This window comes from Sparus aurata, chromosome 23 (genome assembly GCF_900880675.1).
Source record: "Sparus aurata chromosome 23, fSpaAur1.1, whole genome shotgun sequence".
NCBI lineage: Eukaryota > Metazoa > Chordata > Actinopteri > Spariformes > Sparidae > Sparus > Sparus aurata.
In genome coordinates, this window is record NC_044209.1 from 2,440,007 (window position 1) to 2,453,197 (window position 13,191).

The 13,191-nt window shown below is 40.8% G+C and overlaps 1 protein-coding gene across 1 annotated transcript; it reads right to left on the reverse strand.

Annotated features, from left to right (window-relative positions):
• Positions 1–175: 175 nt before the first annotated feature.
• Positions 176–8,621, reverse strand: atp5mc1 (ATP synthase membrane subunit c locus 1). Its single transcript, XM_030406769.1, has 5 exons — positions 8,472–8,621; positions 6,846–6,893; positions 5,704–5,784; positions 4,996–5,174; positions 176–600 (listed from the first exon to the last, which is right to left on the reverse strand). Exons 2-5 carry the CDS (start codon positions 6,882–6,884, stop codon positions 486–488), a joined length of 414 nt encoding a protein of 137 aa, XP_030262629.1. The 5' UTR covers positions 6,885–6,893; positions 8,472–8,621; the 3' UTR covers positions 176–485.
• Between the last annotated feature and the right edge of the window lie 4,570 nt (positions 8,622–13,191).

The window sequence follows — 13,191 nt, forward strand, 5'->3', positions numbered from 1 at the left end:
CCTTATTTTTTTAACACATAATGGTGGACAATCTTTGTTCAGCCAGGAGGCAAATACGTTTTGCTGTTGGTGTCATTTAGAAGAGCAAAACACCTGAGGGAAACTTACAACCCCTTGCATTTTCAGTTAATTCAGTTTTCTTGGCAACAAAAAGAAAAAGATGAACACTGCAGACTGTTCTTAGTTATCCCAACCATTTATTTTGGACAGATTATTTCAACCGAAGTGAGGTCTTACATAAAACTTCTGAAAAACAAAAATAAGAGTAGGAACAAAAATGTAGGATTGGAGGTTTGTTACCCTCAGATGTGAATATTTTTCCTTTAAAAACTTTCCTCCTTGATTGGAATGGCCTAGCAGCTCATTCAGAGTTCCCATTCAGGAAACCCCCCTCCGGGTGGAAGAATGGAGAGATAAGGGAGCAAGGAAGGAAAAGAGACAGGGAAGAAAGGTAAGTGAAGGTGGCTGTAGGTGAGTTTCCAGGTTTACATGGCGAACAGGATGAGGAACGCCACCATAAGACAGAAGAGACCCATAGCCTCAGACAGAGCAAAACCCAGGATGGCGTAGGAGAAGAGCTGCTGCTTAAGGGAGGGGTTCCTGTGAAAGAGGACATAGGAGTACCAAGTCAGATATACAGCTAACTGAACAGTGATTTGACATAGTGCATGTTCAGAAATGTGTTTATAATGCAGTGCAGTCAGTATTCAATCACTGAAAAAAATTAAGTGAAATCACCCCGCTTTTCAAGAACAAATGAGCTCAACACGAAGCAACAATCAGGATGTTTTGGATGCCTTCGGTATGGGTTTTATGTGATTGATACAAAGCCAGTCATGTAAAATGTTTTGGGGCAAGCTTGAACGTGACCTGCAACATAAATTGCTTTTATTGCTGCCCTTTTCAACTGGATGTGTGTCAAGTGTTTATTTTCTCCATATGGTCCCCTCAATTCCACTCATTGTGGATTGCAAGTACCCTTGTGCGTCACGACATGTTCAATCTGTCAGAATCAGAAATACTTGATTGATCCGAGGGGAAACTTATTGCATTGCAGCTGCCCCCATTCAAAAGTTTAGAAAATATGCAGAAAAATAAAAACTATATACACAAGCAAGAAAAAACAAATATAAATGTACATTAGACATATCTATATATACACACACACAGTGTAATAAATACTGCTACAGTTGAAATATGGTTTATTACACATTTTTTGTCATAATTATTGCACATCATTTGGTTTGTCAACTAAACACAAAATACAGAGAAACAAAGCATCCGGAGTCGCTGGTCAGTGTCTGACACTCTGAACGAGGAGTTGAACAGTTTGATGGCCACAGGCAGGAATGAGTTCCTGCAGTGCATCTAGGTGGGATCAGTCTAGTGGGTCAACTTGACATCGGCAATTTTGTTCAGGTTCAAAAAGACAAAACTAAATGGAATAACTCCCTGAAAACCCATCTTAAAAACCCTTAAATCTGAAGAGACTGGGATAAGTACACATTTGCATTCTTGTTGAATATTAATCATCATATCTGTAACTTAGCTAAGTGAATTTTTCCATGTAAAACCAACCAGCTCTAGTAACGGGTGCACTCGAAATTGGCCCAGTGCCGTTCCGAAGCACGATTGTCCCTCCTCCCTAGTCCCATGTTGGCCTGCACTCACATTATTCTGGCTACTACCAGGCATGAGTGCGGTTACTTCTTGTACATGCTTCATGTCGTGGCACGGTCGCAGCACAATGGAGGACACCTAGAAAATTATTTTTTGTAGCTTATTTTGGTATTTTCTGCATTTCTTGATTATGCAAGGCAGTGCTGTACACATTATACTGCAGTCCACATTTCACACCCATGCTTCTGCATGAACAACTGTTCCAAAGCACACCTTCCAAGGTAATTTACTATGCATGAGCATGGAGCACTCGCACTAGTCAAACAAACTGGACTTTGAGGGTCAAACGTGCTTGGGCTTGGTATGGATTGCCTAGTACGAGTGTGCCCTAAAAGTCCAGACAGACATACTTCAGCACAAATGGATCTGCATTCATAGCAATCATAAGAGTGTTGGGAAAAGATGCCGCTCACTTAACAACATGCTTCCGTCTGACTGAGATCTCCCCAGAGGAAATCTTCAAATGTCTTGTTCTTTCCACAACAGGATATTTATTTTAATGTTAGAGTAAAGAAACCAAACAAATATTCACATTTAACAGAAGCTGCCATCAGAATTTGACTCCGTGATGAATCCATTGTCAAAATAGTTTGCAATCAATTGCAGCTCTAGCAGTTACCTGTATGCATCGTTTGTAATCTCACTCAATTTCCCGCCAATAGCCCCATTCACACAGGAGAAGACGCATAAAAGCCGCAGCTCGCCAATTCTCCGCCGATGGTGATTCACACAGAGCGAAGCAGCTCCGCCTTATAGACGAACCGCCGTGAATTCACACAGAAAGCTGGCGCTGCGGCTCCTAAAGAGGCGTGACGTTACACGTCATGGTGATGACGTTCAAGGTGTTTCCCCGTGTCCCCCTGTCAATCTGACTCCCTCACTCGAGGGGACGGAGGCTGTTTTTTCGGGGAAAGTTCACTGAAGTCTCGGCCCGGAGGGCTGACCGTCGCGGTGATTTATTTTCATCACAAACACTCGGTGAGATAAGGTTTTTTGCCGGTGACGACGCCGTTTTTCGGGCAGAAATATGACGAAGAGTCGGTAGGCCGGGCGCTTCTCCACGTATATCTGCAGTATTTTTTTCCTCATAAGTTGCCAAAGACAGTTACAGTTACTACGTTACTTTTGTTTGGTCATGTAACGTTGCTTTGTGGGACATTTCTCTGTATTATGGACCTGTGTAGTTAACGGTCCGATTGACACACCCCTGATACGCAAAGCAAGCTTATCTGTTCACACTGGTTCGGTTCTCCAATAATACAGCCCTGATAATACCTCTAGAGGCATATCAGGACGGCGGCAGGGAATTGGCGTACTAAAGCCGCACTCAAAAGCCAGTGTGGATGGAGCTACTGATAGCACATCTGATTGGTTACACACCAAAGTTATGATATCAAAATCTTATGACCCATTTTGTCAGGATAACAAGCACACCCAGTCTCCCCAGTTACCCCACATTAAACTACCAAGCCATAGCCCATGGGACTTCCATAAATTGAGGCAACGGTGACAGCTTTCTGAACCAAACATTATATGTCAGAGTAAAAGGGTTAGCTGCAACTCTGCATCAAGGTGCCAAACTATGTTAAATAAAATTAATTTTAAAAAGCCGACGCAGAAAATGTAGTTCAGGCTAGGGCTGGGCGATATATTGGATATACTCGATGTATCGCGGCTTGTTCTCTGTGGGATGTAGAAAATGACTATATCGTGAATATTCGAGTATACATTCAATTGTCACGCAGTTGCTTTTAGTCACCGCCAGACGATGGCAGGAGCCATCGTCTGGCGGTGGTTTGGGTACAAGAGGGAGGACGTAAAGTATGCATGGAAGTTCTCCGTCGCTACGACGGATTTCCATCATTCAAACTTCACAGAGGCGACTTATGAGATTGATGTAGATCGGAGAACAAGTGTTGGCTGATATTATTGACAGATTGTCACACTCTACAGCCAATGGTATCGTTAACAGCGTGTGTGCGCCTGACCAATGACAGTGTAGTGACCCACACAGGGCGGGATCTAAACACGGAGCGGTGCTAACGTTTAGCTGCTTAGCTAGCAAGGACTCGTCACGCTGCTACATTATAAATTTGTTTTTGAGTTTAGTCAACACGCGAGAACTCGTCTGACACGGAGAGTCTCCTGTTGTGTGCTACATGTGTGAAATAACAACTATAGTCTGAACTTTGTCTGCAGTGCATCTGTGTAAACGGCTTCAGCGTCTCTCCCTCCCCTCTGGCACCGTGAGTTACCATGGTTACAGGAACGCCCTGAAACTTTATAATAATCAATAAGAAGTTTTTGGTTAGTTTGACTGTACATAATAATGAATATAGCATGTTTGTAGCTCAATGCTGAAATCTTGTATTATAACATATAGAACAAATTTAAAGCCTCAGAGCTTCTTTGATTATTAACAGTATGTTAGTGATGACAGAAAGGTGATAACTCGCCATCAGACTGACAAGGCTGCAAAAGTTACTGTTTGTATGATGTTTTTTTATGTTAAACAATAAGAGGTTAACTTTAAGCATTATTATTAATATTAATAATAATAATAATAATTAATGATAATGATGATGAGAAGAAGAAGTAGAAAAATAGTGTACTAATAAGACAGTGTTGGTCAAATATGTCAAACGTGATGTCTGCATTAGAGAACATGGTGTGTGGTGAGGCTGTAACTCTTATCTTGTTTTTTTAGCACATGTCAAGAAACGTGCCCTGTAACTTGTTTCACAAATTATAAATTGAGATTTTTTTTTGCTTTAATCCATGAAATCAGCATACATTAATGCAGTATGAACAATGTTTTTATGTAAACACGTAGAATCATCATACTGGCATGATTGTATGCATGAAAGTGTTAATTCAAGGCCAAGGGAAAATATCGAGATATATATCGTGTATCGTCACATGGCCTAAAAATATCGGGATATTAGTAAAAGGCCATATCGCCCAGCCCTAGTTCAGGCAATAAAAGATGCAACTTTACAGAGACAAATCTTGCCCCATTGAGAACAGTAAGCAAACTCCATCTCCTAGACTGTGGAAGTGGAACTTGACTTCAATTATAGAAGTGCGATGGGCAGTGGAATGGCTCATGGAAAAGACACCAAATGAGGTTTGGAAATTATGCATCCTAGCCCGTTTCAGGGAGGTGGTCTGTTTTTGAAACCCTCAGATTGATGAAGACCGTTCTAAAAAGATTATAGTACCATCAGGGATTGAAAACTGTAACCGTTACTATAAACACTTTAGGGTGCTGTAGATAATCCAAATGAATGATGAGTATCATATGAAGAACTCTACCTGGCATAGCCAATGATGAGGCTGCCGAACACTGTTCCAATTCCAGCTCCTGAGCCAGCCACACCCACTGTGGCAGCACCAGCACCAATGAACTTGGCGGCAGTGTCGATGTCCCGGGAGACAGCGCTGGTCTGGAAGGAGCGGGTCAGGACTGCAGACTGGCTGAATGGCAACAGGGCCTGGGAGAGGAGGGAGAGTAGAAACAACTACAGTACAAGCCAAGAATCTACTTGAAGGCCATCTATATATTATTTTATTCAAAGTGTATACACTGCAAGTCTGTACCAAAGACACATTTACAACCAATTTGGTGACCCACTTAATTGTTAAACAACCAAAGGATGTGAGGGGTACTGGTACACACCAGAGCTGAAATATGATCATGAATCTAGAAATACTTACACACAATGGCAGAAAAAGTGTAATGTGGAAAGCATTGCACCATGTCTCTTTGTACATAGATCTGTTTTACCAATACAGCATAATCATTTTACATACAGATATTTAGCAAAAGTCTGTGCAAGGTTACATCTCATGCTCAGTAAGATGCAACTGAATTCTACAGTCAGATTTTTCTATATATGCAACTTGCGACTATCACAGCACTATTATGTGATAATACTGTTAGAGATTTGGTCAATTGCACCCTGGGCACATCAGAATTTATTTTAAGTGGGTTAGGGATTGTTGAAGGTAAGAAGGACTTACCTGCTGCTCCACTGTGGCTTCAGGTCTGTTAAAGAGGGAGACTGAGACTGGCCGGGCGAGGACTCTGGACCCCCCACGCAGCTACGTACGTACACACAAAAAACAAAAAGAAACATACTGCATTATCACACAATGGGTCATATTTCTAATAATTTCCTGTTGCGTAAACCCATCTAAAAAGTTTTGCTTTTAGCACAATGATGTATAGTTCTTAGAAATTGACCAGCTGCAATGTACATTATATAATGGGCTTAAAATCTGGCCTCCTTCAACATGAAACTGAAGCCTTTGGTAAGTCCATAACTGAAGACTTAAGATAATGGATTCTGTGAAAATAATGCAGACTTTATTTAATAACAATAACTATTATTATTACTATTATTATTACTATTATTATCATCATCATCATCATCATCACCACAATAACTAACATGATTATTATCATTATTACTACTACAATAACTATTATTATAATTATTATTACTACAATAACTACTACCACCACCACCATCACCACCAATAACATGACCCCTAATCATAACCATGATAAACCCACTTCAAATTTTGAATTATCCATTCATCCATCACATTTCATCACCAATTATAAATTAGAATGTTTGCAAATCAATAATCAAGACTGGTATTTGGCAATTTTTGCATCAGTGTACATTCAGCCTATCCCTTGAACTCTATTACGCATGAACATTACACACTGTTCTGCAGGACAGGCAGATCATCATAAGTGTCAGATGTAAATATGGAACTTAGTCCTCTACAACACCTCCATGACTGACATGCCTAAATGCTGCAGGGTCAGCTGCCAGGCAAATGCCACTATCTGTGCAACTGTCATAAAGAGCATGGAGCAAATATGGCTGTCACAACTACTGTGCCCTTGAAGACAAAGACACAAAAAGCTCATACAGCCATTAACCTCTAAATGTAGGTTGTGTTTCTATAGGTTGGTTAATACTTTTCTGCTTTAAAGTATATTCACAAGATGTATGCATTACAGTTAAAAGTCTCAATCATCTGTTGATGTCAGTAAGTTAACCATCTACCAAAAAAAGGTTCAAAAACACAACAATTACACCAGACCATGTCTAGAATAAAAAGAAAAAAAGGTATTTCATCTGACGTACCACGGCAGGAGAAGTGACAAACTTGGCGCAGGCATACATGGCTGGAAGCTGGAGAGAGAGAGGGGTAATGTCAATCTGTAGTATTCTCATTCACAGTCACTTCTGGTTGATTAAGCAGGAAATTCAGTGATCTGGTTAAAGCTGTTGCAGGGATCAACCCTGGAACTTCAGTTGTAGACAGTGCAACTAGATTAATTATGAACACAAATGAAAGGTAGACATCTAGAGGCTGTGATAGAGTAGTGACAGAGTAATCGTATATAGTCAGTCACTTTAATAAAGAGCAAGCTAGTTCAACTATACAAATCTCTGGACTGTTGAAATGAATAAGAGTAATCTTGGAGAGCTTCACTGTAGTTAGGGCATGAGCATAACATCTTTTAATCCAACAAAGCCAGAAATCCTTTTAGTATCAGGTGAGTTTCAGAGAGTCGGGCTTAGTCTGAACAACCCGATATTCAGAATTTTAGAGGCTGCAGCTCTGTACCACAGATGGTCTTTACTGACCTGCAGCTTTGACAGCTTTACTGTAGACAGGCACAACCTTAATCTTACAGCCCAGGGTCAGAGTACTCCTGTAGGTAACTTCCAAGTGCATCAAGTATTCCATGTGAGATAACCAGTTTCAGTGAAGTGGGTAAATCTGGAGTATAAAGCCTAGCAACAAGTTAATTGAGAAGAGTAATACTGGCCTGTCGCTTCTGGCCAGTTCAGCCAAGAGGCTAACCCAATTGCATCGACTACTCCAAGGATGAACTCGAGATGAAGAGTTAATTATCCACGCATGCTGCAGAATGAATGGCCACACTCCCACTTTCAGACGCCATTAGCTGAAACCTCGAGGACATTTCTGCTTAGAAGATTCACCCAGTCCACAGTGGGGGTTCACCAAGTGTCAATATTTTATGCAGACTCGAATATGATTTGTATCCTCGCAAGGCCCGAGGGAAGGTTAAATTGCATGTTAACTTCACCTATTAATGTCTAGGTTGGTTGGCTGTCCTCGTAGAGGAGGGGAAGCGACGGAGCTAGGCTAAATTGCTAAGCTAATCAGCCTGCAGAGTTGAAGGTCAAAAATGAGCTACAGACGGTCACATTGGGCCTGTAAAGAAGCCACAGTGCACTCCGTGGTACGATACACCAGCTGTAGTGCAATGACAAGGGCTGGCATGACACGACCGGTCTCCGACAGGGATGTCCTTGCAGCGACGGACTGCTTCAGGGCACGACAGGCCCCAGATTGTCAGACATTTTACAAACAAGTGTCTGTCAACGCAGCTTAGCCGTGCTTTGGCCGGTGTGTTACCCATGCTAGCACCGGCGGTATGACAACCACAGCGGCTAACCGAAACGCACTCATCAAGGTAGAACTGACCCATTACCTGTCATAAAGGTGGACCAAGAGCATAACTTGCAGTCGGTACAAAAGTCAGTCCCGGGAACCAAGTCATTGAATGGCCGACCTAGCCTGCTAGCTACCGAATATTAGCAATAACAGCTAGCTTAACAAGCGTACTTGCTTGTGATTGATTCTCCACGTCAAGTTCAAATATCAGACGTAAACGCGTTTAATACACAGACCAACGTGAGGACAGATGTGCGGTAGATATGAAATGCGGTCATTACCGGTTTGTTACGGCTCTCGGAGGGTCCGGGATTAGCTGGACTCGCACACAGCGGCAGTCAATGAATGTAGGATGTGCTGCTTGTCACCTTGTCATTTATAAGCTCAGCGTCTACGTCCTAAACGCTCATTGGTCAGAACGAACCCTCCTTCGCTTATTGCCATGTTACATCCGCCATTCTAGCCTATCGGATATAGCTTCTTTGAACTACAATATGTTTTACTGGCCTCGAGGTTTGTGTAGGCGGGACCAAAGCAACGTTCATTAATTTAATTGGACAGTGTTGCCGGGAATGACGACTTTACGAGGAACGACCTTTCAAAGCACATCCAGTGTCCTATGTACCTATTGGTTATTCTGTGCAAAGTCCCGCCTATGTCATGCATTAATAAACATTTTATTTATTTCTAATTAAGACTTCAAGGAATTACTAACACATTCATCAACAATAAGTTTCACTTCATAAAATGTAATAAGAATTTTATGAGAACATGCCTTGGAAAAGTACACAAAATAATGACAATCTACGCCCCCTGATTAAAGGACAAGGTCCCCCAAAAATGAAAATTCAGTCATATTCTACTCACCCTAATGCTGCCGGTAAGTGAGAGGGACCTGGATGCAGACACCTGGACCTCAGCGGAGAGATCTCAGCAGCAGAAGTTGATCTTCTTGTGTCATTCTGAGTATTCAGCTACAGCCAAGGCAATTAACTCAAACTTAACAGTAATGAATGATGGGAGACCAACAGGGCTGAGGACAAATAACAGATTGAGGTGAGAAGCACATTGATAATGAGGAAGGAGTAGATAAATAGTATGACTGAGTGTGTGAAGTGATAAATTCAGTGGCATCTGAGTCACTTCCAATCAAGTACCAAGTGGAAAACAGATCCTATGCATTTATTTATTTATTTATTTATACTTATGTCAGGTTTAGTCCTCCATAGAATGCAGCCTGTAACTCAGTGGTCGAAGCTGTTCAAAGCATGCAGGATGACGAGGCAGCCGCAGACAGAGCAGTATGCCAGTGAGTTAAAAAAATTAATAGACAAAGCACGCAGGGTGATTAAAGAAACACAGAAGAGACGCTAACAAGTCTTCTGCACATTTTACATTTGTAGTTATGTTTTATCCTATTTGTTCTATTCTTCCCTTTTCATCTCACATAATGGTACATGTAAGTATGATGGAACCCTATGTAAGGCCTGTAATCCAGTGGCCTCCTAGCCCTCTGTGGCTCTTTCAATCGCCTGGTATAGATTTTTATGTTCTGAGTTTCGTCAGACAGAAGATTGTAGGAGATCCCTTGGAAGCAGTAACAGAGCAACTGAAAGAAATGTGGGGCACCTGCCTTCATAATTATATGGCTTAATTTACATTGGATCTGCAACAAGGACAGGAGTCTTAGAAATATGGTAAAAGTTATGGGCGAAGGAAATAAAGGCAGTCTTACTTTGCTATTCAGCCAACGAAGGAATAGCACAAGGTAAAACGGCTAAGAATGATGATAGGCCTCTGTGGACTGGCCCTGATAAAGAATAAAGTGTGAAAGTTGTTCTCCTGCAGTGTGAAATGTATGCCATCACTGCATCTAGACTCTATTATCTTTTTCACTGGTTTTGATGAAACCGTGTGAATTCTCAATGGTTTTCAGAGTTTCCTGATGTCCAGATATTATTTGCTGCTCTGGTAAGTTAATTAGCTAATTGCTGTGGAGAGTAGTTCCTGTTAGCTTCTTAGCACAACCGTGCATGAAGATGTATTCAGGAGTCACGCTATGTGGGGTCGAGGTGAAGTCTGAACAAATGAGTCTTGAGTCTTCTGCGAAAGATGGCAAATGATTCTGCTGTCCTGACATTGGTTGGGAGTTCGTTCCACCACTGAGGTGCCAGAACAGACATTACATGTCCCACAATTGAATTATAAAGCATTTATATGTCTTTAAAACAGTGGTTTCTGACAAGTGGCTAAATTAGACTACAGATGTTCTCATAGACATAAAGCCTCTTCCACTCACTAACCTGTCTTTAACAGTGGACTTAAAGGTCCAAGTGTGAAGAATGTAGTGGCATCTAGCAGAACAGACTTGGCAGAAATGGAGCATAATATTCTATTATGTTTATTTATTATAATGAGTATGTTTAAATTAGTCTATAATCACTGCAGGTTGCATTGTTGCACCACCATCTTTCTACAAGAGCTCTGAAGGGACAAAACTGGCCAGACACTGGTACTAGTGAGGACCTTTGGCATGTGTACATTTATATTTTTCCAGAATGCTGAAAATCTCCCAGTTTCGCCATAATTCAGTTGTCTCTATCACAAATGTTTCCAAAGTTTTGTTTTTGTTTTTTGTTTTTTTTACTTTGTGTAGAGCATGAGTTAAGAGGGATTAACAGTCAGCATGTGAGTCTCACGCTAAGTAGCTAGCAAACATCAGATACAAGCTTTTGTTATGCACTGTCATCAACACCACCCATGGCATGGTCCGGGACACTCAAACAACCATTATTCAATGGACACACATCTGAAAAAAAACCCTCACATAAGAGGTTTGTGCCAGAACTGTGAACAAAGTGTGTTGACTGTGAAAAGTCAGGGAGTGCATAGTAGAAAGCTGGCAGCATAACCACAACACTGCAAATGAGAGCATAAGTCTGATCATGGAGAAAGATGCAAAGTCAACTATAAAGAAAAGGACATGCTATCCAAAAAGTGAAAGAGCAATAGCTTTATGATTATGCAAATCATTTATTTCCAAATTCTATGTTTTTTCTTTAGAGATGATTTTTTTTTTTTTTTGCTTTGTGAGATATCTTTTCTCTCAAATTCTTTTTTTTATTTGACATTGAATAACTGTTATTTTACTTTTAATGGCACATATCTTATTCCATAGAGCTGCATCCAATAATTTTTGTAACATTTTCTCCCTCCCAACTCATCAAATACTACGGAGCCCTGGAGGTGACATGGATGGGGTTTTACTTTAATCTTGCTCACACAAGATAGAGATCATGCGCCTGTTGACGTAATTAAACAGTTCTAGTCAGTTAAATGCAGACCTATTATCATGGATCGAGACCATCTCATAATTTTGATTAATTGATTAAAGTTAATAAAGTGTCTTATCATTATTATTATTATTATTATTGTGTAACGGTATGAGGTACATGTAACAGGTATTTTGATTATCCACAATGAGTGTCCAGGTGTAGGTTTTTTTTAGCTATTATGCTAGCCATGATGATGGAGGAGTTGTCAAAGTAATAGTAGTTTGGTTATAATTAATTTATAAAATAAGGTTGCAGCAGTGTCTAATGGCAGTCAGGATGAACAATTGACAATGAATGCAGGTGCATATAATATCATATTCATGTGAAAGTTGTGACAGAAAACCCAAATTTACTAAAATACCTTCAGTTTCCCACGACATTCTCACACAGACCACATTCTCTCAGCTTTCACAGTGATACTAAACTATGTTACACTATAAGTTGCTGAAATAAACGGCACTTGTTCATGATTCCAGCTTCCCAATGTTGAATTAACACTGCAACATTCACTTCATTCAATAATTCGACCCAATTAACCAAGCTGCTGTATTTTATGTAGTCCTGGAGGTGACATTTTCTTTAACTTTAACTTTTCCCACTAACTTGCGTGTGCAAGTCCATAAAATACAGCAGCTTGGTCAGTGGCATGAAGCTTCAAACTTTGACTCTACATACCCCTCTGGGATCATTTAGCACATGAAGGGCATGGTCAAGTTAGCCATTGCACAAACTCAACATCCTGTTAACCTGTGAAAATAAAGCTTGCTGAAATATATATATATTATAACTTTTTGACTATAATTTACATTCTGAAATGGTCGTTGTTTGGTTGGTTGACTCTTGGTTACACACTGGGAGCGAGGCTTCAGTGTCAGGGGGGAAAGTCATGTGTGTGACCCAACCAACCCACCTCCAAACTTGGATTTTTCTTGGTTTTTAATACAACTGCATCAGAGGGCCGCTGTGAGAATTGATGCTAAAGGGAGACCTACAGCGTCAGACTAAGAGGCGTTGGCCCACTGACCAGGCTGCTGTATTTAACATGTTGGGAATGAGAATGGACTGACTTATCTAGAAACAAGACATAGAAATGAAACACAGATATGAACCAAGATAACCTCTTAGGTAGGAGTTCAGATGTTGAGAGTAGAACACTGTCAGCTTACACCTCAGCTGACAGTGTTCTACTCTTTATAAAATAAAGAGTCATGGTTGAATGGAGCCTGAACCCTGGTGGTTTTGTTTTTGATTTGAACTGCATATCATTAATTAAGATCTGAAATTTTTATTCTTAGATCTTAATTAATGATATGCAGTTCAAATCAAAAACAAAACCACCAGGGTTCAGGCTCCATTCAACCATGACTTTGCTCTTGGATTGGCCATGGCAGTGTGAGAATGACCACAATTACAGCTGGATGGTACAGCAAAGAAGAATGATCCACAGGCAGGTTTGAGGTGGGTCACAGAGGTGGTTCTTTATTCATCTATCCATCTCAGCAAACAGAATGGAGCCATCAGCACAATGACAGCTTTGAGACATCAGCACAATGACAACATGGTTGTTAAATGGCGCCCATTTATAGGGTGTCACAGCTAATGACCCTGGAAGATTCCCTTCGCCGGGATCCACTGCCTACCACATGTTTAACCCTCCATTTTTATT

Bases quoted from the DNA above. Each gene is read 5' to 3' on its own strand.
- atp5mc1 (XM_030406769.1), bottom strand. From the start codon at position 6,884: ATGTATGCCTGCGCCAAGTTTGTCACTTCTCCTGCCGTG. The intron at 5,785-6,845 runs GTACGTCAGATG...GTACGTACGTAG, and splicing joins TTGTCACTTCTCCTGCCGTG to CTGCGTGGGGGGTCCAGAGT. The intron at 5,175-5,703 runs GTAAGTCCTTCT...CTCCTCTCCCAG, and splicing joins AAGCCACAGTGGAGCAGCAG to GCCCTGTTGCCATTCAGCCA.